At 38.9% G+C, this 26071-nt stretch overlaps 1 protein-coding gene across 2 annotated transcripts in view; it reads left to right on the top strand.

Annotated features, from left to right (window-relative positions):
- The first annotated feature begins 9795 nt into the window (after window positions 1–9795).
- The window catches only part of PGAP3 (post-GPI attachment to proteins phospholipase 3), a 33671-nt gene continuing 17395 nt past the window's right edge, over window positions 9796–26071 (top strand). Inside the window, exons 1-8 of one of the 2 annotated variants that reach the window (XM_053698054.1) lie at window positions 9796–10057; window positions 11316–11413; window positions 11982–12134; window positions 12224–12286; window positions 12402–12463; window positions 12584–12610; window positions 20933–21069; window positions 21151–21355. In XM_053698054.1, coding sequence (XP_053554029.1) covers window positions 9892–10057; window positions 11316–11413; window positions 11982–12134; window positions 12224–12286; window positions 12402–12463; window positions 12584–12610; window positions 20933–21069; window positions 21151–21355 — 911 coding nt within the window. In that variant the 5' untranslated portion in view covers window positions 9796–9891. The remainder of the gene's footprint in view (window positions 10058–11315; window positions 11414–11981; window positions 12135–12223; window positions 12287–12401; window positions 12464–12583; window positions 12611–20932; window positions 21070–21150; window positions 21356–26071) is intronic. The other variant, XM_053698063.1, reaches the window with a different exon arrangement.

The following is a 26071-nucleotide window of genomic DNA, read 5'->3' as shown; positions in this document are numbered from 1 at the left end:
ACAGCAAGCTAAAAGACAATCCATACACTCTTAAAAGAAGTAGTATCCTTCAAATCAGGCAAACTCATATACATTTCAATATCTATTCCATACATACAGCACCCTTCAACACACATTCCCTAAAAAATAAATAAAAACATTCTCTTAGAAAACACTTAAAACAACTGCCGACTACGCAAAACAAAACATTAACAGCCAGCACAAACCTTTAACAAACACAATCAACCTGAAAGCAATTACCTATAATTACACTCATTAAAATACAGCACTTAGAAATACCACATTCTTGCAAAACACTACAAATAATTAAATTCCTATAACAACTTTTTTTGCTAGGGTTTTGTAAATTTTACCCTGCATAATACTATGAGATCATGCTAAAAATGCAATCACTTTAGGAGATTAATAAACTCTAGTTGCACATTTACAAATAAAATCCCTAACCATGAATTTACGAAGGGAACACACAATAGGGGACACAACACCTAAATACTATATTCTGGGAAAGGTCAGATAATAATAGCACTGCACTATGGCTCCTGCTCGCATGTACAGTGCAAACCCCACTGTTAAAGAATCATGTTTGGCACAAAGAATTTGGGAAAAGCTTTAGGACTCAGTCCATTGGTGGAAGTAACCGGCCATGTAGCTATTACAATTACATGATTATTATTATAATATGTAGTTAACCTGTGACATGCGATACTTTGATATAACCAGGATTATAACAAATACACACTATTTTATTTTTTTTGGTTACTATTTGATATTCAACATTCAAATATAACAATCTTATACAACAAAAAATAAATTCCTGAAAAGAATAATAATAATCTCCAATAATAGATGAAGGGATGACCATTTACCATGTGTATATTACATATATAACCAACCATGTCTAGGAAACTTGTCTTATTTAATGTTAGAATTCTACCTCTTACATTGTATCAGAAACCTGCATATATTTAAATGAGGGCTCTCTCTCTTATATTAATTTCTAAAGTCACTAGGGGACCTGAGCTGTGGCTCTGTAAGGGGGCAGGCCAATGGGGTTAGAAGCCATGGTCTGCAGCCATACCCTGCGTCACCTGTTATGTGACATAGATATTATGATTAATACAGGTTCATCATGTGCTTAAGTAGTATAGTGAGTTCTAATAGGCCTTATATAACTTATATGGTTAGTCATTATATTGTAAATTTGTAGTAAATCAAAATAATTGAAAACATTTATGCAAAGTAAATAAAAAAAAATATTTTCAAAAAGCCAATTCAGTTTCCATTCCTGATGTTTTGGCCTTATATTTGAAGATAATTTATACTTCCCTTTAACCCTTTGATGACAGGGTTAATTTGTCTGTGTTATTCACTAAACTGAGAATTAAGCTTTTAACGCTGTTATGATGGCGTTAAAATTGAAATCCTGTGATCGTGCACACGATCGCGAGATTTCAATGATTGGATCAGGTCAGGGGGCTGTCCCTATGCGATCGCATCCTGGAAGTGCTGTTGGCTTCAGGACAGCCAAACGGCTACGACGTTCTATTCCGTCTTAACAGCTCTAAAGCCCAGAGCGGCTAGGTCGGAATAGAACATCATAACGGCGGTAAAAGGTTAATTCTCAGTTTAGTGAATAACACAGATAATCTTAATGTAGTGGATACTCACATAGCAGCCAACCTCCTGAGAATGTACTATCCTCAAATAGCTGGAACAAGGAGGTCTGTCTCCGTATGTAGGAGTCATGTCCACTCCCTGGAAAACCTGCATACATGTGAGTATAATTCAGATATGCATCGCAAACCATCTGGCAATTCAAGGAGTAGTACCGTTTCCTGTTAAAATAGAGGAACGCCTCCTCATGTGGGGCTACAATACGCACATGTGTGCAGTCAACTGCCCCCATGACATTGGGTATACCCCCAGGCGATAGAAGCCTTGTTTTAGTCTGTTCCACTCCTGGAGGGTACAGGGGAAATGTATGTAGCACTGTGTCTGTTTGCCCAGAGCACTCAAAACCTCTCACAGGACCCTGTAGATGGTGGATTGTGCTAGGCCAGACACATAGCCCTTTGTTGACTGGAATGAGCCAGATGCCAGGAAGTGTACAACACACAACAGCTTCTGCATACAAGTCAATGCTTGGTTCCTATACACTTTAGGGTCAATATCATCCTTCACTACCTCATACAGGGCAATGAGGCTTGCAGATGTCAATCGATACCTGTCCCTGACCTCTTTCTCGGTCATTGCAAACAGGGTGACTCTAACCCTGTAAATCCTGGATGCCCTTACGCTACCCCTCTGTTGATGTCTTAGTGGCCCTTCAGGCCTCTGGTTGTGCAGGACAAGCATGCCGAGACCAGCAGCAGCAACAGCAGCAGCGGGGGCAGCACCAGGGGCAGCAATAGGGACAGCAGCTGGGGCTGCAGCAGGGACAGCAGCTGGGGCTGGTGGTCTATCCGGCATCCCTTGTGCCTCACAACGGCGTCTCTCAAAACGGTCCCACTGAAGTCTCAAAAACTGCAAGGGAAACATGGTGGGTAAGGGTTGCTGCGCCTGCCTATGTGTGGCGAGCTGAAAATGGAGTAAAATATCTCAATTCTGTGCGCGTAAGTCCTTGCGCTGTATTTGTGATACTGACTCGCGACACCAGTTCTATGTTAGTCTATGGGAGTAAAAAATGCACACGCCGTCAAAAATCTCTGTGTATAAGTTGTCTGCTGCGCTGGGTATGTGATCGCTCAATTAGACTAAAAATTGGCGAAGATGGTTTGTGCGCACGTCGCCAAGTATTTGATTGAGCCCCTAGTTTTAAAAGTTTCAAGTGCTCTTTAAAGACTCTACACTTCAGTGATTCATACAATATACAACCTTTTCTAACTTCAGTCCTCCCCTTTGTAATCCCTGTAAACCCCTTACCATGTAAGCCTACGAGCCCAACTGTTAGTAGATCACCTTCATGACAGCTGATTTACAACAGTACAACTCTTGGCAGGGCCCTCTACCCACTTGTTCCCTATAAATGTTACAATGCATATCATACCTCTGTTTATAGCGCTGCAGAGTCTGTTGGCACTCTACAAATAACTGATAATATTTTTTGTTTGGTTTCACATAGAAGCATTTCTGACATTGAGGCATTGGATGTGAACACCATTTTCATATCTCCAGATGTTGTCTCCCTTTTAAGTTTTTCATTGTACCAGCTTGGTGTTTTCACTAATTTTGTTATCTATTGTTTTTTATTCGTGTTGCTCGTTGTCTTATAGTACAGCTGATACAAGCAACACCTTTATGTATAACATAATTTATGTAAGAACTTACCTGATAAATTCATTTCTTTCATATTAACAAGAGTCCATGAGCTAGTGACGTATGGGATATACATTCCTACCAGGAGGGGCAAAGTTTCCCAAACCTTAAAATGCCTATAAATACACCCCTCACCACACCCACAAATCAGTTTAACGAATAGCCAAGAAGTGGGGTGATAAGAAAAAAAGTGCGAAGCATATAAAATAAGGAATTGGAATAATTGTGCTTTATACAAAAAAATCATAACCACCACAAAAAAGGGTGGGCCTCATGGACTCTTGTTAATATGAAAGAAATGAATTTATCAGGTAAGTTCTTACATAAATTATGTTTTCTTTCATGTAATTAACAAGAGTCCATGAGCTAGTGACGTATGGGATAATGACTACCCAAGATGTGGATCTTTCCACACAAGAGTCACTAGAGAGGGAGGGATAAAATAAAGACAGCCAATTCCTGCTGAAAATAATCCACACCCAAAATAAAGTTTAACGAAAAACATAAGCAGAAGATTCAAACTGAAAACGCTGCCTGAAGAACTTTTCTACCAAAAACTGCTTCAGAAGAAGAAAATACATCAAAATGGTAGAATTTAGTAAAAGTATGCAAAGAGGACCAAGTTGCTGCTTTGCAGATCTGGTCAACCGAAGCTTCATTCCTAAACGCCCAGGAAGTAGATACTGACCTAGTAGAATGAGCTGTAATTCTCTGAGGCGGAATTTTACCCGACTCAACATAGGCAAGATGAATTAAAGATTTCAACCAAGATGCCAAAGAAATGGCAGAAGCTTTCTGGCCTTTCCTAGAACCGGAAAAGATAACAAATAGACTAGAAGTCTTACGGAAAGATTTCGTAGCTTCAACATAATATTTCAAAGCTCTAACAACATCCAAAGAATGCAACGATTTCTCCTTAGAATTCTTAGGATTAGGACATAATGAAGGAACCACAATTTCTTTACTAATGTTGTTGGAATTCACAACCTTAGGTAAAAATTCAAAAGAAGTTCGCAACACCGCCTTATCCTGATGAAAAATCAGAAAAGGAGACTCACAAGAAAGAGCAGATAATTCAGAAACTCTTCTAGCAGAAGAGATGGCCAAAAGGAACAAAACTTTCCAAGAAAGTAATTTAATGTCCAATGAATGCATAGGTTCAAACGGAGGAGCTTGAAGAGCTCCCAGAACCAAATTCAAACTCCAAGGAGGAGAAATTGACTTAATGACAGGTTTTATACGAACCAAAGCTTGTACAAAACAATGAATATCAGGAAGAATAGCAATCTTTCTGTGAAAAAGAACAGAAAGAGCGGAGATTTGTCCTTTCAAAGAACTTGCGGACAAACCCTTATCTAAACCATCCTGAAGAAACTGTAAAATTCTCGGTATTCTAAAAGAATGCCAAGAAAAATGATGAGAAAGACACCAAGAAATATAAGTCTTCCAGACTCTATAATATATCTCTCGAGATACAGATTTACGAGCCTGTAACATAGTATTAATCACGGAGTCAGAGAAACCTCTTTGACCAAGAATCAAGCGTTCAATCTCCATACCTTTAAATTTAAGGATTTCAGATCCGGATGGAAAAAAGGACCTTGCGACAGAAGGTCTGGTCTTAACGGAAGAGTCCATGGTTGGCAAGATGCCATCCGGACAAGATCCGCATACCAAAACCTGTGAGGCCATGCCGGAGCTATTAGCAGAACAAACGAGCATTCCCTCAGAATCTTGGAGATTACTCTTGGAAGAAGAACTAGAGGCGGAAAGATATAGGCAGGATGATACTTCCAAGGAAGTGATAATGCATCCACTGCCTCCGCCTGAGGATCCCGGGATCTGGACAGATACCTGGGAAGTTTCTTGTTTAGATGAGAGGCCATCAGATCTATCTCTGGGAGCCCCCACATTTGAACAATCTGAAGAAATACCTCTGGGTGAAGAGACCATTCGCCCGGATGCAACGTTTGGCGACTGAGATAATCCGCTTCCCAATTGTCTACACCTGGGATATGAACCGCAGAGATTAGACAGGAGCTGGATTCCGCCCAAACCAAAATTCGAGATACTTCTTTCATAACCAGAGGACTGTGAGTCCCTCCTTGATGATTGATGTATGCCACAGTTGTGACATTGTCTGTCTGAAAACAAATGAACGATTCTCTCTTCAGAAGAGGCCAAAACTGAAGAGCTCTGAAAATTGCACGGAGTTCCAAAATATTGATCGGTAATCTCACCTCCTGAGATTCCCAAACTCCTTGTGCCGTCAGAGATCCCCACACAGCTCCCCAACCTGTGAGACTTGCATCTGTTGAAATTACAGTCCAGGTCGGAAGAACAAAAGAAGCCCCCTGAATTAAACGATGGTGATCTGTCCACCACGTTAGAGAGTGTCGAACAATCGGTTTTAAAGATATTAATTGATATATCTTCGTGTAATCCCTGCACCATTGGTTCAGCATACAGAGCTGAAGAGGTAGCATGTGAAAACGAGCAAAGGGGATCGCGTCCGATGCAGCAGTCATAAGACCTAGAATTTCCATGCATAAGGCTACCGAAGGGAATGATTGAGACTGAAGGTTTCGACAAGCTGTAATCAATTTTAGACGTCTCTTGTCTGTTAAAGACAGAGTCATGGACACTGAATCTATCTGGAAACCCAGAAAGGTTACCCTTGTTTGAGGAATCAAAGAACTTTTTGGTAAATTGATCCTCCAACCATGATCTTGAAGAAACAACACAAGTCGATTCGTATGAGACTCTGCTAAATGTAAAGACTGAGCAAGTACCAAGATATCGTCCAAATAAGGAAATACCACAATACCCTGTTCTCTGATTACAGACAGAAGGGCACCGAGAATCTTTGTGAAAATTCTTGGAGCTGTAGCAAGGCCAAACGGTAGAGCCACAAATTGGTAATGCTTGTCTAGAAAAGAGAATCTCAGGAACTGATAATGATCTGGATGAATCGGAATATGCAGATATGCATCCTGTAAATCTATTGTGGACATATAATTCCCTTGCTGAACAAAAGGCAATATAGTCCTTACAGTTACCATCTTGAACGTTGGTATCCTTACATAACGATTCAATAATTTTAGATCCAGAACTGGTCTGAAGGAATTCTCCTTCTTTGGTACAATGAAGAGATTTGAATAAAACCCCATCCCCTGTTCCGGAACTGGAACTGGCATAATTACTCCAGCCAACTCTAGATCTGAAACACAATTCAGAAATGCTTGAGCTTTCACTGGATTTACTGAGACACGGGAAAGAAAAAATCTCTTTGCAGGAGGTCTCATCTTGAAACCAATTCTGTACCCTTCTGAAACAATGTTCTGAATCCAAAGATTGTGAACAGAATTGATCCAAATTTCTTTGAAAAAACGTAACCTGCCCCCTACCAGCTGAACTGGAATGAGGGCCGTACCTTCATGTGAACTTAGAAGCAGGCTTTGCCTTTCTAGCAGGCTTGGATTTATTCCAGACTGGAGATGGTTTCCAAACTGAAACTGCTCCTGAGGACGAAGGATCAGGCTTTTGTTCTTTGTTGAAACGAAAGGAACGAAAACGATTGTTAGCCCTGTTTTTACCTTTAGATTTTTTATCCTGTGGTAAAAAAGTTCCTTTCCCACCAGTAACAGTTGAAATAATAGAATCCAACTGAGAACCAAATAATTTGTTTCCCTGGAAAGAAATGGAAAGTAGAGTTGATTTAGAAGCCATATCAGCATTCCAAGTCTTAAGCCATAAAGCTCTTCTGGCTAAGATAGCCAGAGACATAAACCTAACATCAACTCTAATAATATCAAAAATGGCATCACAGATAAAATTATTAGCATGCTGGAGAAGAATAATAATATCATGAGAATCACGATTTGTTACTTGTTGCGCTAGAGTTTCCAACCAAAAAGTTGAAGCTGCAGCAACATCAGCCAATGATATAGCAGGTCTAAGAAGATTACCTGAACACAGATAAGCTTTTCTTAGAAAAGATTCAATTTTTCTATCTAAAGGATCCTTAAACGAGGTACCATCTGACGTAGGAATGGTAGTACGTTTAGCAAGGGTAGAAATAGCCCCATCAACTTTAGGGATTTTGTCCCAAAATTCTAACCTGTCAGGCGGAACAGGATATAATTGCTTAAAACGTTTAGAAGGAGTAAATGAATTACCCAATTATCCCATTCTTTGGAAATTACTGCAGAAATAGCATTAGGAACAGGAAAAACTTCTGGAATAACCGCAGGAGCTTTAAAAACCTTATCCAAACGTATAGAATTAGTATCAAGAGGACTAGAATCCTCTATTTCTAAAGCAATTAGTACTTCTTTAATTAAAGTGCGAATAAATTCCATCTTAAATAAATATGAAGATTTATCAGCATCAATCTCTGAGATAGAATCCTCTGAACCAGAAGAGTCCAAAGAATCAGAATGATGGTGTTCATTTAAAAATTCATCTGTAGAGAGAGAAGATTTAAAAGACTTTTTACGTTTACTAGAAGGAGAAATAACAGACAAAGCCTTCTTTATGGATTCAGAAACAAAATCTCTTATGTTATCAGGAACATTCTGCACCTTAGATGTTGAGGGAACTGCAACAGGCAATGGTACATTACTAAAGGAAATATTATCTGCTTTAACAAGTTTGTCATGACAATTATTACAAACAACAGCTGGAGGAATAGCTACCAAAAGTTTACAGCAGATACACTTAGCTTTGGTAGATCCAGCAGGCAGTGATTTTCCTGTAGTATCTTCTGGCTCAGATGCAACGTGAGACATCTTGCAATATGTAAGAGAAAAAACAACATATAAAGCAAAATAGATCAAATTCCTTATAAGACAGTTTCAGGAATGGGAAAGAATGCCAAATATCAAGCTTCTAGCAACCAGAAGCAAATGAAAAATGAGACTGAAATAATGTGGAGACAAAAGCGACGCCCATATTTTTTAGCGCCAAATAAGACGCCCACATTATTTGGCGCCTAAATGCTTTTGGCGCCAAAAATGACGCCACATCCGGAACGCCGACATTTTTGGCGCAAAATAACGTCAAAAAATGACGCAACTTCCGGCGACACGTATGACGCCGGAAACGGAAAAGAATTTTTGCGCCAAAAAAGTCCGCGCCAAGAATGACGCAATAAAATGAAGCATTTTCAGCCCCCGCGAGCCTAACAGCCCACAGGGAAAAAAGTCAAATTTTTGAGGTAAGAAAAATATGATAATTCAATGCATAATCCCAAATATGAAACTGACTGTCTGAAAATAAGGAAAGTTGAACATTCTGAGTCAAGGCAAATAAATGTTTGAATACATATATTTAGAACTTTATAAATAAAGTGCCCAACCATAGCTTAGAGTGTCACAGAAAATAAGACTTACTTACCCCAGGACACTCATCTACATGTTTGTAGAAAGCCAAACCAGTACTGAAACGAGAATCAGTAGAGGTAATGGTAAATATAAGAGTATATCGTCGATCTGAAAAGGGAGGTAAGAGATGAATCTCTACGACCGATAACAGAGAACCTTATGAAATAGACCCCGTAGAAGGAGATCACTGCATTCAATAGGCAATACTCTCTTCACATCCCTCTGACATTCACTGCACGCTGAGAGGAAAACCGGGCTCCAACTTGCTGCGGAGCGCATATCAACGTAGAATCTAGCACAAACTTACTTCACCACCTCCCTTGGAGGCAAAGTTTGTAAAAACTGATTTGTGGGTGTGGTGAGGGGTGTATTTATAGGCATTTTGAGGTTTGGGAAACTTTGCCCCTCCTGGTAGGAATGTATATCCCATACGTCACTAGCTCATGGACTCTTGTTAATTACATGAAAGAAATTCCAGTTTACGATTTGCTAATTTCCTTTGTCAGACCTCATATTTCTGCGTCCGATCCTCTACATTAGGGTTTTGTGTTTCTTTTGGCCCTCACTCTGAGTGGGTTGCATTCTCCAGAAGTTGCTTTCAGCTGTGGATTTCCCAAATAACTCTTTTTAACACTTTTTTAATTTTGAGCTTTCTCTCATATTTTTTTCTATTTCTCCCCAATGGCTAAAAAACCTTCAGTTTTCTTATAAAAGGGAAATATATGCTTTATATCTATAAATAAGGGGGCAATTTGTTCCTCCTTCCGAATGCTCTCTCTCTTTACTCTGCCGATGTTCTTTGCGTAGACTATATAGATTTAGCACATTCATATATTATTAGAAAGTTTTGGTATTTAGTCTCTGGAAATTTTAATTGCTAATGTCTGGTTTCTATAGTCGTAGTTCTATGTTGCTTTATGAATTCATCTGGAGTATACAACTGAGATACTTTGACCCATTGCTCTTCATCCTCTAAAACTGTGGCTTTAAAGACTTCTTAGTACCTACTAACTACTATATTTTGTAATTACTTTGACACGGTATGTTTAAACAACAGCTATAGGAAGATGTTCTGCTGCCCTCTAGCAGTTAGATAGCCCGGAACCTTTCTGCTGGTCTCTAATGTTCCGGTAAGTGCACGTCATGCGGAAGTAGTGTTTCTTCGGAGCCGGAAGTACCGGTATCCCCGGTGATGGCTCAGCTTCTCTTGCTGCTCCTAGCCGGAGTAGCTGTCGCCTCCCGCGGGGATCGGGAACCAGTGTACAGAGATTGTGTTACTAGATGTGAGGAGACTAATTGTACGGGGACCAAGCTACAGGATTTTTGGGCGGAGCAGCCCATTTACATGCGGCTTACAGGTGAGAGGACTAAGGACAGATTTGCAGGCTGGTAGATGTAATGATAGAGAGGACAGTAAGCAACAGCTGGAAGGACAAAGGACGGTAAGTGACAGCTGATTTTAGTGATATCTGCAAGGAGAACAGATGCAGATAGTGACAGCTGTATTATGAGCAAGGGGACCAGTTAGTGACAGCTGTTTGTGCAAACATGGCGGTAACAGGTTTAGAAGTAGGAGAAAAACTCCAAACATTTAGTAACGCTTTACGCAATATAAAATGTGTGTAGTGATAAGTCATAGCATGTGACCCAGTTAATGTCTACTTTGATACTGGTACTAAAATCAAGTAACTGGGCGTTTTTTAAAGTGACATAATGAAAGTCAAAATTAAAAGTTCAATTTTTCAGATAGAGCATTCAGTTTAAAAATAATAATAACCCAATTTACTTTTATTATCAAACTTGCAATGATTTATGGAAGAGCATACCTAGGTAGGTTTATGAGTGGGCATGTCTTGAACACTATCACTATATGAGAGAAGAATTTACAATTATTGTTTTAAGAACCTGTTCACTTGGGAACACCGCTTACAGGCAGCACTCATTGCACATATTTATCATTGCATGAGTTAATGCTCATCCATGCATCACCTCCCCTCTGATCTTGTGTAACTAATTGTGTGAGAGCAGGGACAGTTTAGCAATCTCCCCAGTCAGATTAGTCTGGGGTGATTTTAAACGACCACTTTAGGAGGTTTTAAGCCGCTGCTTCATAAATATTAATGAGCCTGCAAGTGATAGGGCATTCACTATAGTTTTCAAGACATGTGCACACTCCAGAGCCTACACATAGGCATACTCTCCAGCAAAGGATATTAAATAAATGAAGTAGATTTGATAATTACCAAGTCATTGGAGAGTTGTTTGCAATTGTTTTTATATTTGAATCGGGAAAAGTTCAATTTTTATATGTACTATATGTCCCTTTAAAAAGTAGTTAGCAGTTAAGCAAGGAGACGTGGGGAGACAATGTGATTGTTTTTTGAATAAGGTGGTGTAGCTACTTTTTGCTGTGAAAATGTGTGGTGTTGTTGTTTGCAATAAAGGTACAGCTTTTGCCACTTTTGCTTTATTGTCTGTTGGGGATTATTGACAGGTAAGGTGGGAGGAGCTAACATTTGTGATATTGTAACATACAGTAGGTGAGCTAGATACTTATTTTATGAGCATTTATTTATGATTTGTGTGATGCCTCCTCTGAGTTGCCCCCTCTCTCAGGCTGGGTGTGCCTTGATGATTGTCGCTACCAGTGCATGTGGCACACAGTGTCCTTATATTTGACGGAAGGATATGCTGTCCCTCAGTTCCATGGCAAGGTGAGTCTGCCCATCGGTGAGTGTTATTGTTGAAATATATTTAAAGACGTTATTGAGTTAATTTGTGTATAATTTTTTTTCCAATGTATGGGGTTCCTTATTTAAGGACAAATCTTCCTGTATTCTAAATTTGTGATGGTAAACTATGCAGATTACCACCAAATTATTATTATTATTTTGCTTAATACTGGATTGTGATTACCTGACATTTACATGCAGAAAACATGTATGAAAGCTAGATAAACTGTTTAACCTCACTGATCTGCAAGATGGAGTATTGCAGTAAATAAAAAAGGCATAAATGTAAATATGTCTTTATGCTATAATTATTAATACTGAGTAAATTTGAATAACCCATAATTGGATGTATGCTGAATGGACCAGTGATGTACATAGTAGGAAAATGTATGATTTAAGAAGAAAAAGGGGAAAAAAAACTATTACCGTACTTCTCTCCCATATTTGTATTAAATTTTTTTTATTATTTTCATTTATTTTTTTATGTATTTCTTTTGTATTCCTCTCTTTTACTTATTTTAGTTCTACTTCACTTTTTATCCCTCTTTAGTGGCCCTTTTCCAGGTTCCTGTTCTTTCAGGAGCCTGCATCTGCCTTGGCCTCCTTCCTTAATGGCCTGGCCAATCTCCTGATGCTACGACGTTACCGCTCATCAGTTCCTCCATCATGCCCCATGTATAACACCTGTCTGGCCTTCTCTCTGGTAGGTACAACTTTTCTCTCAACTGTAAGAAAACAAACAAAAACTGGTTTATTGGGAACAATTATATTTTATGTTGCCTATCTTTGTAGGTCTCCATAAATGCCTGGCTTTGGTCCATGGTTTTTCACACCAGAGATACAGCATTAACTGAGGTGAGGATCCACTCAAATAATTTGTATGATAATGGTGGTGCCCACATGTTGCATATTGTAGACCTCTTCAACATATGTACTGCTCTTTTATAATGTAAATTTGTTGTTTCTGCAGAAAATGGATTATTTCTGTGCCACAGCAGTGATATTACACTCAGTTTACCTGTGCTGCATGAGGTGAGTCAAGTGTAAGGAGAACGTCATCTGTTTCTTGTCATACTTTCCAGTTCCCCTCTGAGTCCACTCATTTTCTTACTTTTCCCTTTCCCATCCCACTTTCAACTGCAAACACTTCAGCATATTGCCATTTCTTCCATGTTGGTGGTAAGTTTATTAGCACTTGTGTTCACTGGGTGTTATTTGGTTAGGACATAATTCAGTGTTCTGCACAGAAAAGTTTGCCAGCCGGATGGCATTATGTAGTTGCCAGGTGGAGGCAGTGTAATATTTTCTAATATACCATTTTCTTCTATCCAAAGCACAAATTTAATTGCATAATTTAAGATAAATGTATTTCATGATAATTTGTGCAATAAAAATTTAACATTTTTAATATTGGCCAATTGTAGCTTAATATTGGCTTAAAGTTTAGCCAGGTGGCCAGTAGAATCATCTGCCTGGTACACCAACTTAAAACCTGGGGAGAACACTAATTATTTTGAAATGTTTAAAGAGGACTCTGAGCATACTCAATTAATTAAATTTCTTTGTAACATCTAAAATTGATGAAATCCCAAATGTGTGTTTGATACTTAAGGTGATGGTAACACCCCTTTAAATAAACAGATTATTATTATCGGCTATTTGTAGAGCGCCAACAGATTCCGCAGCGCTATAAACAAAGGGGGAGTACAACAAAACAATTATAGGAATCAAATGGGTAGAGGGCCCTGCCAAGAGTTGCACTGTTGTAGTCGGCTCTTAAGAAGGTGATCTACAAACAGCTGGACTCTTAGGCTTACGTGCTAAGGGGGTTCAGGGGATAGCAATGGAGGAGTGGAACTGGTATAAAGTAAGGTTAGCATAGGTTGTATGCATCCCTGAACAGTAGAGTCTTTAGGGAACACTTGAAGCTTTCAAAACTAGGGGAGAGTCTTGTGGAGCGAGACAGAGTTCCACAAGATGGGAGCCAGTCTGGAGAAGTCCTGTAAACGGGAGTGCGATGAGGTAACCAGAGAGGGAGGAGAGTAGGAGGTCATGAGCAGAGAGAAGGGGACGGGAGGGAGAGTATCTGGAGACAAGGTCTGAGATATAGGGGGGAGCAATGCAGTTAAGGGCTTTGTATGTCAGAGTGAGAATTTTGTGTTTGATCCTAGAGGCAAGAGGAAGCCAGTGAAGGGATTGGCAGAGAGGAGCAGCAGATGAAGAGCGACATGTAAGGAAGATGAGTCTGGCAGAGGCATTCATTATGGATTGTAAAGGAGCTAGGCGGCAGGTGGGGAGACCAGAGAGGACAGAGTTGCAGTAATCGAGGCGGGAAAGAATGAGAGAGTGGATTCAAATCTTAGTTGTGTCTAATTTTAGAGATATTTTTAAGGTGGAAGTGGCAGGCTTTAGCCAAGGACTGAATGTGAGGAGTGATTGAAAGATCTGAGTCAAATGTGACCCCGAGACATCGGGCATGCGGGGTAGGGGTAATGATGGCGTTGTCGACAGTTATAGAGAGATTGGGGGTGGAGATTTTTGAAAGGGGGGAAAATGAGGAGCTCAGTTTTGGAGAGATTTAGCTTGAGGTAGTGAGAGGACATCCAGGAAGAGATGTGAGAGACAGTTAGTGACACGGGTTAGCAAGGAAGGAGATAGGTCTGGTGCAGAGAAGTAGATTTGGGTGTCGTCAGCATACAAATGATATTGGAAAGTTTATTAGGGAACCTAGTGATGACGTGTAGATTGAGAAGAGAAGGGGACCGAGGACAGAGCCTTGCGGTACTCCGACAGAAAGTGGTGATTGGGCAGAGGAGGCCCCAGAGAAGGCTACACTAAAGGTATGGTTTGACAGGTAGGAAGAGAGCCACGAAAGGGCTGTGTCACAGATGCCGAAGGATTGGAGGGTTTGGAGAAAAAGTGGGTGGTCAACAGTGTCAAAGGCTGCGGACAGATCAAGGAGGATAAGCAGAGAAAAGTGGCCTTTTGATTTTGCTGTAAGTAGGACATTGGTAACCTTAACAATAGCTGTCTTTGTGGAGTGATGGGGATGAAATCCAGATTGCAGTGGGTCAAGAAGGAAATGTAAGGAAAATGGTATAGGCGTGCATATACTAGTTTTTCGAGAAGCTTTGAGGGAGGAGAGAAATAGGGCGGTAGTTGGATGGGGAGGTAGGATCAAGGGAAGGCTTTTTGAGGATAGGTGTGACCAGAGCGTGTTTCAGCGATGAGGGAAATATACCGGTGCTGAGGTAGAGGTTGAAAGTGTGTGTTAGTATAGGGGTAAGGGTAGCAGAGAGGGAGGGGAGTAGCTGTGAGGGGATAGGGTCAAGGGGACAGGTAGTGAGGTGAGAGCGCAGTATAAGTGCCGAAACTTCTTCCTCAGTAACATGGGAGAATGAGCTAAGTTTCAGGTTATGTGGGTTGTGGTTGAGTGAGAGCATTTGAAGGGGAGGGGAGAATGGAATTATGTCGAGCGCTGATTTTATTTCTGATGGAGTCAATTATGTTATTGAAGTGGCTGGCAAAGTCTTGAGCTGACAGAGAAGTTGTATTAGGAGGTGGGGAGGGTGGAGGAGAGTATTGAAAGTGGAGAACAGACGTTTTGGGTTTGAAGAAAGATTAGAGATGAGAGTAGAGAAGTAGTGTTGCAAATGGAGATTAAGGGCAGAATAGTAGGAGTACAAGATGAATTTGTAATGAAGAATATCGGCTGAATATCGTAGGTACCGTGTCAGAGGAGTATGCTAGGGCTGAGGATGAGTGTGTGATTTCTGGGCAATGGTAAGAGGGGTGAGATTGTCAAGGACGGATATAAGGGTGGAATTATAGTGGCAGATTGTTCAGGGCAAGAAAAGGAGGAGAAGGATGAGAGGAGCGGTTTGAGGGAATTAGCAAGCTGTTGCTGATCTAAAGACTTAATGCTTCTGTGAAGTTTTGTGTGAGGAGTAGCAGGAGGGAGAGTTGTAGGAAGGGATGATATGTTGCAAGTAAGGTGATAGTGGTCAGAAAGAGGAAAGGGGGGGTTTGTGAAGTTTGAGAGAGTGCATCGATAGCTAAAGATCAGGTCAAGAGAGTGACCGTCTTTGTGAGTGGGAGAATCAGTCCATTGTGACAGACCGAAAGAGGAAGTGAGTTGCAGAAGTTGTTTTGCAGATGAGGCAATGGGATTGTCAAATGAAGTCGCCAAGAATGAGGGCAGGGGTGTCTCAGGAAAGGAAATAAGGTAGCCATGCAGCCAAGTGATCTAGAAATTTAGTTGAGGAGCCAGTGGGTTGGTATATGACTGCAACATGTATAGAGAGGGGAGAATAAGCGAATCATGTGGGTTTTCGAATGAGGGAAGAGATGGGATGTATTTGTTGAAAGGTGCAACGAGAGGAAAGTAAAATACCTACACCACCTCCTTGTCTATTACCGGACCTAGGAGTGTGGCTGAAGTGGAGACCCCCATGTGACAGGGCAGCGGTGGATTCTGTGTCTAGAGGAGAGAGCCAGGTTTCTGTTAGAACCAGAAGGTTGAGGGAGCTGGAGATAAAGAGGTCATGTATAGAAGTGAGCTTGTTGCAAGCAGAGCGAGAGTTCCAGTGTGCGCAAGTGAAACTGACTTTTGATGCAAGATTAATGTGAGTAAGGTTTGCAGAGTTTTGTTTTCTGAGTCTATGGGATGGTGCACATGGATGTGCATGGCTTGGCAGTGGTTGTGGACCAGGATTAGGGGAGATGTCACCAGCAGTAAGTAAAAGCAAGAGGGAGAGTGACGTGAGATGAGATACAGATTTGCAGTAGTGAGACTGCTTTTTCGACGAGCTGCAGGGGGGAGAGAGAGTGTTTAGGAATAGCTAATGTTCATGAGTACAAAAGTAAGGCGAGTTTAAGAGAGATGGGCTAATGAACAGTGCAGGTGGAGAGGGAGAAGGAGTAATTGAATAATGTAGTTTGTTATAGAGACAAGAGGTAGCAAAAAGGAATATGAATATATTGAGCATTTTTACAAAAATTTGGAACCAGTTAAATACATAAGACACAGAATTACAGCAGCAATTGCATAAGAAAACAAAAAAGGTATATGAAACATAATATTACAGAAGTACTTTCCTTGTGTCTTGCCCCTTGCCCAATCCTTGTTCAATTCTTGTATAATTCTAATGTTAATGCCTCACTTATAAAATGTTCACTTTGAAAATGTGAACATATGTTGTAATAGCAATGCACAGGCCAGTTTAGGAATGTTAGTGATATTTTAGATAGTTTAATTCATCAGATGTAATGAAGATGCGCTATAACTTACTTTTTAATGTAGAACTAAACTTCAAATACCCCGTGCTCTGGACGCTCACTTCAAAAGTATTTATTTTTGGTGAGCTACGGTTTGTACTGTTCTCCAATCAGCACTACTGTGTGAGTGCCGTACGGATTCAGCTCTGATTGGAGAACAGTTCAAACTATTAGGTCACCAAAAATAATTACCTTTGAAGTGTGTGGCTGGAGCGCTGGGTATTTGAATTTCATTGCTAGTTTAAAAAGTAAATTATAATGCATCTTCATTATAACCGATAAATTAAACTCCATCTAAAATATCACTAACATTCTGGATCTGTTTATATAAAGAGGGGAACTTTATCATCACTTTTATGTGTTTTCCTTGGATTATTCCTGGAAGTTTTTGGATTTAATGAATTGGGTTATGACAGTAGCTGAAGTCAGGTACAGAACCCATATGAAATCCTGCAATTATTTGTCTTTTATGTTAACCTATTTAATGTAAATGTACTATCAGGACAGTAACTTTTAAAATGATGTGAAAGAAACTAAAAAATGTATAAGTGGGCATAATCTGTTCAAGCATAATGTTGAAGAAAGTTAACTCTCCCTCACTCTGTCAAAAAAAAAAATAAAAAAAAAAAAAATATATATATATATATATATATATATATATATATATATACACATACACACACACACACACACACACACACACACACACAGAGTGTAGGTATTCAAAACTTTTACAATCTCCAGTTAAATGGACATATTACTTTTTTCTGTCATGTAGATCAAAGAACAGCAGTTAAAAATGTTTGTGTAACCCCCCCCCCCCAAAAAAAAACACCTTTGTCTAAGCTGATGGAATGTAAGGTGAATCTAGCAGTGTGCGTGGTTTTGTGCAATGGGTTTAAATGCAGACCCAGCTGTCAGAGGTAGTTGATTGGCAAAGTCACTATTGATAAAATTACATGCTGTAACAAATTAGAGCATATAACTTTCCTTTTATAATGACCCTTTAAAGGGACAGTCTAGGCCAAAATAAACTTTTAAGATTCAGATAGGGCATGTAATTTTAAACAATTTTCCAATTTACTTTTATCACCAATTTTGCTTTGTTCTCTTGGTATTCTTAGTTGAAAGCTTAACCTAGGAGGTTCATATGCTAATTTTTTAGACCTTGAAGGCCACCTCTTTTCAGAATGCATTTTAACAGTTTTTCACCACTAGAGGGTGTTAGTTCATGTTTTTCATATAGATAACACTGTGCTCGTGCACGTGAAGTTATCTGGGAGCAGGCACTGATTGGCTAAACTGCAAGTCTGTCAAAAGAACTGAAATAAACGGGCAGTTTGCAGAGGCTTAGATACAAGATAATCACAGAGGTTAAAAGTATATTAATATGACTGTGTTGGTTATGCAAAACTGGGGAATGGGTAATAAAGGGATTATCTATCTTTTAAAACAATAAAAATTCTGGTGTAGACTGTCCCTTTAAATAGTTTAATTGGATCTCGCAAAGCTGTTACATTTTCATGGATGACGTTCCTGGCTGTGCTGTAAACTGGGTTCATATATTTAGGGTATCTCCAATAATAGCCTATAACAGAACTTGGCACATTTTATGTAAAACATAGATAACTGACAAGCGGCCTACGCATTTCTCTGGTACCCAGGCCTTTACTTTGTATATAAATTATATGTAGAATAATCAGAAAATTAGTACCAAGTCCTCTGTATTGCTTTTCTTTTTATTATTCACGGACAACACTCACTTAGGAGATTTTAATCCAGTGTGTTTATTTGCCAGTGCTTAGTAATGTTTTTCTTATGTTTTGCTGTGTTTTGTTAGCATTTGTTGGTCATATGTGTTCCCTGGCAATGCCCAGTTTGTTTTTGTCCTTGAGGTTCATATATAAAATAGTCTTATTTATATAGACTGCAGGGAATTTAAAGCTCCAACATCAGTGTTTTTTTTTGTTTTTTTAAAGGACCAGTAAACACATTAGATTTGCATAATCAACAAAAGCAAGATAACAAGACAATATAATAGAATTTACTCTGAATTTCAAATGAGTAGTATATATTTTTTACTAACAAATTTCAGTTATGTATATTTCCACTCCCCCTGTACCATGTGATAGCAATCAGCCAATCACAAATGCATATACGTATAGCCTGTGAATTCTTGCACATGCTCAGTGGGAGCTGGTGACTCAAAAAGTGTAAATATAAAACACTGTGCACATTTTTTTTAATGGAAGTTAATTGGAAAGTTGTTTAAAATTACATGCTGTATCTGAATCATGAAAATGTAATTTGACCTGAGTGTCCCTTTAAGGTAAAGTGCTCATCTTTAGTACCTAACCCATGTATTTGTTAGATTAGGAGTCATGTAACTGCAATCAAAGAAAACACCTACCTAGATTATTTTGTCCTAAAGGAAATAATTCTAAAATAACTTAGTGCAAGATATCTAAATCCATATAATACATGGAATGATACACACTTTTACAGATATATATTAAAGGGACATGAAACCAATTTATTTTTCTTTCATGTTTCAGGCAGAGCATATTATTTAAACAACATTCCAATGTTCTAATATTATGAAATGTGCTTAATTCCTTTGGTATTCTTTGTTTGAAGGGGCAGCAATGCATTACTGGGAGCTAGCTCAACATATTGGGTGAACTAAAGAAAAAAGGCATATGTGCAGCCACCAATCAGCAACTAGCTCCCAGTAGTGCATTGCTGCTTCTTGAGCCTACCTAGGTATTCTTTATAACAAAGGATACCCAGAGAACAAAGCAAATCAGATACAGGTAGAAAACCCTTTATCCAAACTGCTTGGGACCAGAAAAGGTTTATATTCCAGGTAAGTTTTTTCTAATATTAATTTAAAAGTTTGGATTTCAGAATGTTTAGATTTGGGAATTTATATCTGTAATAGAAGTAAATTGAAAACATGTTATGTTCTATCTGAAACATGAATGAAAAATTTTGGGTTTAAGGTCACAGAATTCAGACAAATCTCCCTAGCAGCCTTATTTTCTATATATCTGCAAAGACAATAGGAACCAATACTAAACACATTTTGCACCAGGCACCCAGCCTCATTGTGATATGTGTGTATTCACTATTCAACAGCTAGCTCCCCGTAGTGCATTGATGCTCCTGGGCCTACCTAAAAAAACAACACAAATTAGTTCATGGAAGCAAGCTAGAAAGTTGTTTAAAATGACATTCTCTTTCAGAATCATGAGTTTAATTTTGACAGGACTGTCCCTTTAAAACTCGGTTACTAAGAATGTTCACGTTATAACAATGCTCTAGTTAGTTAGATCATTTTGTTACTGCTTCTCAAAGAAATATTAGATTTATTGGAGAAGTGAGCAGAAGTGAATACCTTTCCTCTTCTTCTTCCACAGTGCTCCCTGACTCTTTATCCCCAAATACTGGAAACAACTTAACATTCCAACATTAATAGAATAGATAAAACAAGTTGCACTCCATATTAGCCTTGGAAAAATAGGTATACACATACCCATAAGTAACCAAAAGGGCCAAGCTTTCCATTTGTGACTTGCAACTATTGTATACTGCTTTTATACACATTTAAATGAATGTTTGCTCTTAAAGGGACAGAGAAGTGCAAAAATAAAATGTTCTAATATGTTAGAGCAATTTATTCATGCACTGTTGCTGTGTTTAAAGGGACACTGAACCCAAATTTTTTCTTTCATGGTTCAGATAGAGCATGCAATTTTAAGCAACTTTCTAATTTACTCCTATTATCAAGTTTGGTTCATTCTCTTGATATCTTTGTTTGAAATGCAAGAATGTAAGTTTAGATGCCGGCCCATTTTTGGTGAACAACTTGGGTTGTTCTTGCTGATTGGTGGATACATTCATCCACCAATAAAAAATGTGCCTTCCAGAGTTCTAAACCAAAAAAAAGCTTAGATGCATTCTTTTTCAAATAAAGATAGCAAGAGAACTAAAAAAAATTGATAATAGGAGTAAATTAGAAAGTTGCTTATATTTGCATGCTCTATCTGAATCACAAAAGAAAAAAAATGGGTTCAGTGTCCCTTTAACCTTGTGTTGAAGTGAATTTAAAAGTGCCTCACAATTAAATGCATTTGAATCATGCAAGTTTAATTTGGACGTTCCTATCCCATTTAATGGCTGTAACTATGCATCAGATGTTTAGCCTATATGTGTCCCCTATAGGACCCTAGGTCTGCGCTACCCTTCTTTTGCCAATGCTTTTGGTGCTCTGCTGATAGTCCTGTTTGCCTGCCATATTTCCTACCTGACCCTCGGGCGCTTTGACTACAGCTACAACATGGCAGCAAATGCCATCTTTGGTGAGTGCTATGAAGATATTTCTGATCCTGCTGTACCAGTAAATGTTTCTCTATGCCTTATGATGTGTTTTTGCTCCACAGGAATGATGAACCTAGTATGGTGGTTGGTATGGTGTGTGCGGCGTCACTCTCGTCAGCCTTATCTGTGGAAGTGCGTGCTGGTAGTGGTTCTACTGCAGAGTCTGGCGCTTCTTGAGTTGCTTGATTTCCCCCCTTTCCTGTGGGTGCTGGATGCCCATGCTTTGTGGCACTTCAGCACTATCCCATTGAATGTCCTCTTCTACAGGTGAGTAGGTTAACATAACCAAGGTCTCTGTTGTTTTGTACGCAAGCATAGGATCTCCAGAACCTACAAACGGCTAGTAGTAATAGATTCTCAAAACAGCTCCTGTTAAATCTTTATTAGTAGGTATATTTTATCAATTCTACATGGCATGACTGAGCCATCATGTAGTTTTACCCATTTGTTACATTAATTTGTATGCACATCTAATGAATTAACTTATTTTTTTAGAATTGTCCATATGGCAGGGTTGGAGAAAGCATCTTTGTAAAGGGATTAAGCTTTTGAGTTTTTAAGAAGAAAGTACAGGTTGATCTTAGTTTAAAAGGGCAGTAAATTACTGTGAACCATTTGCGAGCTCTATGTCTCGTTAAGAGACATATAATATACTGATTAATACTAATTCAGATGAAATCGAAAAAAATAATTTCATGATAGAAAGCTCAGCAGGAATTATTTAAATGTAATTGTTAAAGGGACAGCCTACAATATAATTTTTATTGTTTTAAAAGCTATATAATCATTTTGTTAACTATTCCCCAGTTTTGCATAACCAACACAGTTATATTAATATACTTTTTGTCTCTTGGTTACCTTGTATTTAAAGGGCCACTAAACCCAAAATCTTTCTTTCATGATTCAGATAGAGAATAGAAATTTAAACAACATTACAATTTACTTTCATTATTTATTTTGCTTCATTTTTTAAATATCCTTAGTTGAAGAAAATGCAATGCACATGGTGAGCCAATCACACAAGGCTTCTATGTGCAGCAACCAATCAGCAGTTGGTGAGCATATCTAGATATGCTTTTCATCAAAGAATATCAAGAGAATAAAACAAATTAGATAATATAAGTAAATTAGAATGATGTTTAAAATTGCATTCTCTTTCTAAATCATAAAAAAAAATGTGGGTGGCATGTCCCTTTAAGCATCTTCTGCCCCCTGATCACATGACTTTGTATTTATTATCTATTGACTTGCAGTTAGTACTGTGTTGTGCTAAATCTTAAATAACTTATCTGGCGTGAGCACAATGTTATCTATATGGCTCACATGAACTAGCACTTTCCTGTTGTGAAAAGCAAATACAAAAGCTTGTGAAAAGAGGCTGTCAATAGAGCCTTTGAAACAGGCAGAAATCTAGACGTTTAAATGTTATAAAGTATATTAATCTAACAATGTTGGTTGTGCAAAGCTGGGGAATGGGTAGTAAAGGCATTATCTATCTTTTTAAACAATAACAATTTTAGTGTAGACTGTCCCTTTAATTCTCACTTCCCCTGACACTTCTGCAGGTGTTATTACAATTTAATATTCCTTCTCTTTAAAGGGACATGAAACCCAAAGTTTTTATTTCATAATTCAGATAGTGTGACATTTTAATCAACTTTCCAATTTACTTTTATTATGCAGTTTGTTTCATTCTCTTTTTATCCTTTGTTGGAAAGCTTACCAAGGTAGGCTCTGGAGCTGCTGATTGGTGGCTGTACATATATGCCTCATGTTATTGGCTAACTCTTGTGCATTGCTGTTTCTTAAACAAAGGATACTAAAAGAATGAAGCAAATTAGATAATAGAAATACATTGGAAAGTTGTTTACAATTGTATTCTCTATCTGAATTATGAAAGAAAAAATGTGGGTTTCCTATCTCTTTAAATATTACCTTTCAGCTCCGCCCATAGCCCATCTCCCTACATTTTCAATTAGGTGTGAACAATGTGGACCTACACAGAGACAGTTAGCTAAAAGGACATAAAGTTTCTATTTTTTATTATTGTTCCTGGCCTTTTTGCTCACTTACTTGTAGTTAAAGAAACAGTATACCTATTGAGATTTGTATATAAAATGTTTAGTTATGCATAATAAAACAATTTCTTTCCTATGACATGGAGAGTCCACAACATCATTCCTATTACTAGTGGGATATTCAACTCCTGGCCAGCAGGAGGAGGCAAAGAGCACCCCAGCAAAGCTGTTAAGTGTAACTTCCCTTACCTATAATCCCCAGTCATTCTCTTTGCCTCTGTCAATGGAGGTTGTGCAAAGTTGGTGTCTGAAGATTTCAATCCTTTTATGGATACTTTTCCCTGCAAGCAAGGATTGGGGTTTTAGCTGTGTCCACGTCAATCTCTTCAGTAAGAGTAGTGGTGGCTTTTAAGCAGTTTTAAAGGCTGCGAGGTAGTCCTTGCTTTTATTTTAACACTCTGCTTCCCCTTTGAAAAAAGCCAGAGTTGTTATTTATTTTCCTACAGGTCCATGACAGGGAGTAAAGTACCTGCCACACCTAAGAAGCAGCATCTGTCCTGCAGGATCTAAGGTAAGTGCCTTTGCCTTCTAGGTACTGGAGGACAGTGCACTTAAGAGGTTAATCCTCATGTGGATCCTTTGGGGACATAGTAATCCTTTCTACTTAAGGATTCATATTGTGGACAGATGTGTTTGGATATTTTATGTGTTCCTAAATAATGACATCGGGGAAGGCAAAAACAGCAGTTGTTTATGTGGGACATAGTATGAGAAGAGAGACTGGGCTAAGGGATTTCCTTTATTTAATGCAGGCAATTCTCATTGGGGCTATCAACATTTGACTTTTAAAAGACAGCAGTTACGGATGAGGTAGACATCTCCTAACGGTTTACGGATAACTGGTTCAGAGTTTTTTGAGATATCGGCTTTCTTCAGCCGTTCATTCATAGCCGTTTTCTTCTTGTTAGCTCATTTTTTTGAATTGCGCAGTTATTTCAAAAACGCTCACGTGACGCTTCGTACTTCCGGTTTATCGGAACAAAGCTTATGAAGCAATCTGCGTAGCGGGTCTGTGTCGGCTTTACAGATGGTCTTTAAAGAGGTTGATTCTTCTGCTACTGGAGAGTATTGCTCCCAACTACTAGTGGGGATTCAATCTGTCCGGTAGGAGGTCAGGTAGTCTTATTTTATTTTTTACTCTGTTATAACAGCGCAAAGTTAAAAACGTTTTATTTTTAATAACTTTTTATATTTTTTCTGATTTGCTTGGAGTTTATTCTGTTATCATGGACCCAGAATTAGAACAGTCTATGTCTGTGGATAAATGCCTACTATATTTAGAGGCTCAAATTGTCTTACCAATGCAGTTTTGTTCCTTCTGCTTAGCAAAAACATTTAAAGACATTTCTCCCTTCTGAGCCTAGTGTCTCTCAGGATAATGCTGTGCGTGACATGCCTCTAGCTTTCTCCTCAAACATCCCAAGCTTTAATGGTTTCTCATACTGTGCCCTTTCATCCACCTGGGGGTGTTTATTTACCTGGAGATTTTGCCGCAAAGATTTCTTCTGCAATAACTGCAGCTTTGTCAGCTTTCCCTTCATCAGGTAAGTTGAAGGAGCTATTTCTACTCTTGCCAAGAGAACTACTATTCCTATAGAGGATAGTTACTCTTTTACGGATCCAATGGATAAGAAGCTAGAAGCTTACTTAAAAAAGATGTACACCCATCAAGGATTACAGTGTCAACCTGCAGAGAGTATTGCCACGGTTGCGGGTGCTGCATCCTATTAGTGTGATGCCTTGTCTGATCTTATTACTGAGGAAACTACTGTAGAGGAGATCCAAGATAGGATCAAGGCTCTCAAACTGGCCAATACCTTTATCTGAGATTCCAACATGCATATAATTTGACTGGGGGCTAAGATGTCTAGTTTCACTGTACTAGCACGCAGAGCTCTGTGGTTAAAATCTTGGTCGACCGACGTCTATTCTAAGGCCAAGCTTTTGGCTTTACCTTATAAGGGAAATACTTTGTTCGGACCTAGTCTGGCGGGGATAATTTCAGAGATTACGGGTGGAAAGGGATCTTTCCTACCTCAGGACAAGAAGAATATAGAACTAGAGGTCCCCAGACTTCTAATTTTTGTTCCTTTCTTAATTTTAAGGGACAAAAGTCTTCATCCTCCTCTTCCAAACCTGACCAATCCAGATCCTCTTGGAAATTCAACCAGCCCTGGAACAAGAAGCCTTCTGCTGACTCTAAATCAGCATGAAGGTTCCACCCCCAGTTCCAGTGGGGGCAGACTTTCTCTTTTTTGTCAAGCCTGGATACGCGATGTACCAGATCCTTGGGTGGTGGACCTAGTATCCCAGGGCTACAGAATGGGATTCAAGTCTTGCCCTCCAAGGGGCAGATTTCTTCTGTCAAGACTATACTCCAAACCACATAAAGAAGGAGGCCTTCTTAAGCTGTGTAAAGGACCTATACTCTCTGGGAGTTATTGTTCCAGTCCCCCTAGGAAAACAGGGTCTATGATTCTATTCAAATCTATTTGTGGTTCCCAAAAAGGAGGGGCATTTTCGGCCGATTCTAGACCGCAAGTGTCTCAACAAATTCCTCAGGGTTTCATCCTTCAAGATGGAAACTATTTGTTCCATTCTTCCTTTGGTACAGGAAGGCCAGTTTATGACTATCATAGACCAAAAGGACGCATACCTTCATGTTCCCATTAACAAGGAACACCATCAGTATCTGAGATTTATTTGAGAGGGATGAATACCACAACATATGAATCTAGTTTTTATGGTCTGGGTTAGGGATGTTCTCTATGCTCTTGTGTTTTTTGTGTTTAATGCTCAGATTTTTATTCAATGATTTTTTGACGAACGACACCTATCTTTTATAAAAAAGAAAAGCAAGTTCACCCTACTTTTTTATTTTATTTATTTTTTTTAAAATGGGAGG

Source organism: Bombina bombina, chromosome 1, assembly GCF_027579735.1.
Source record: "Bombina bombina isolate aBomBom1 chromosome 1, aBomBom1.pri, whole genome shotgun sequence".
Classification (NCBI taxonomy): Eukaryota; Metazoa; Chordata; class Amphibia; order Anura; family Bombinatoridae; genus Bombina; species Bombina bombina.
The sequence above is the reverse complement of the archived record's forward strand: the minus strand, read 5'-3'. Positions and strand labels throughout refer to the sequence as shown.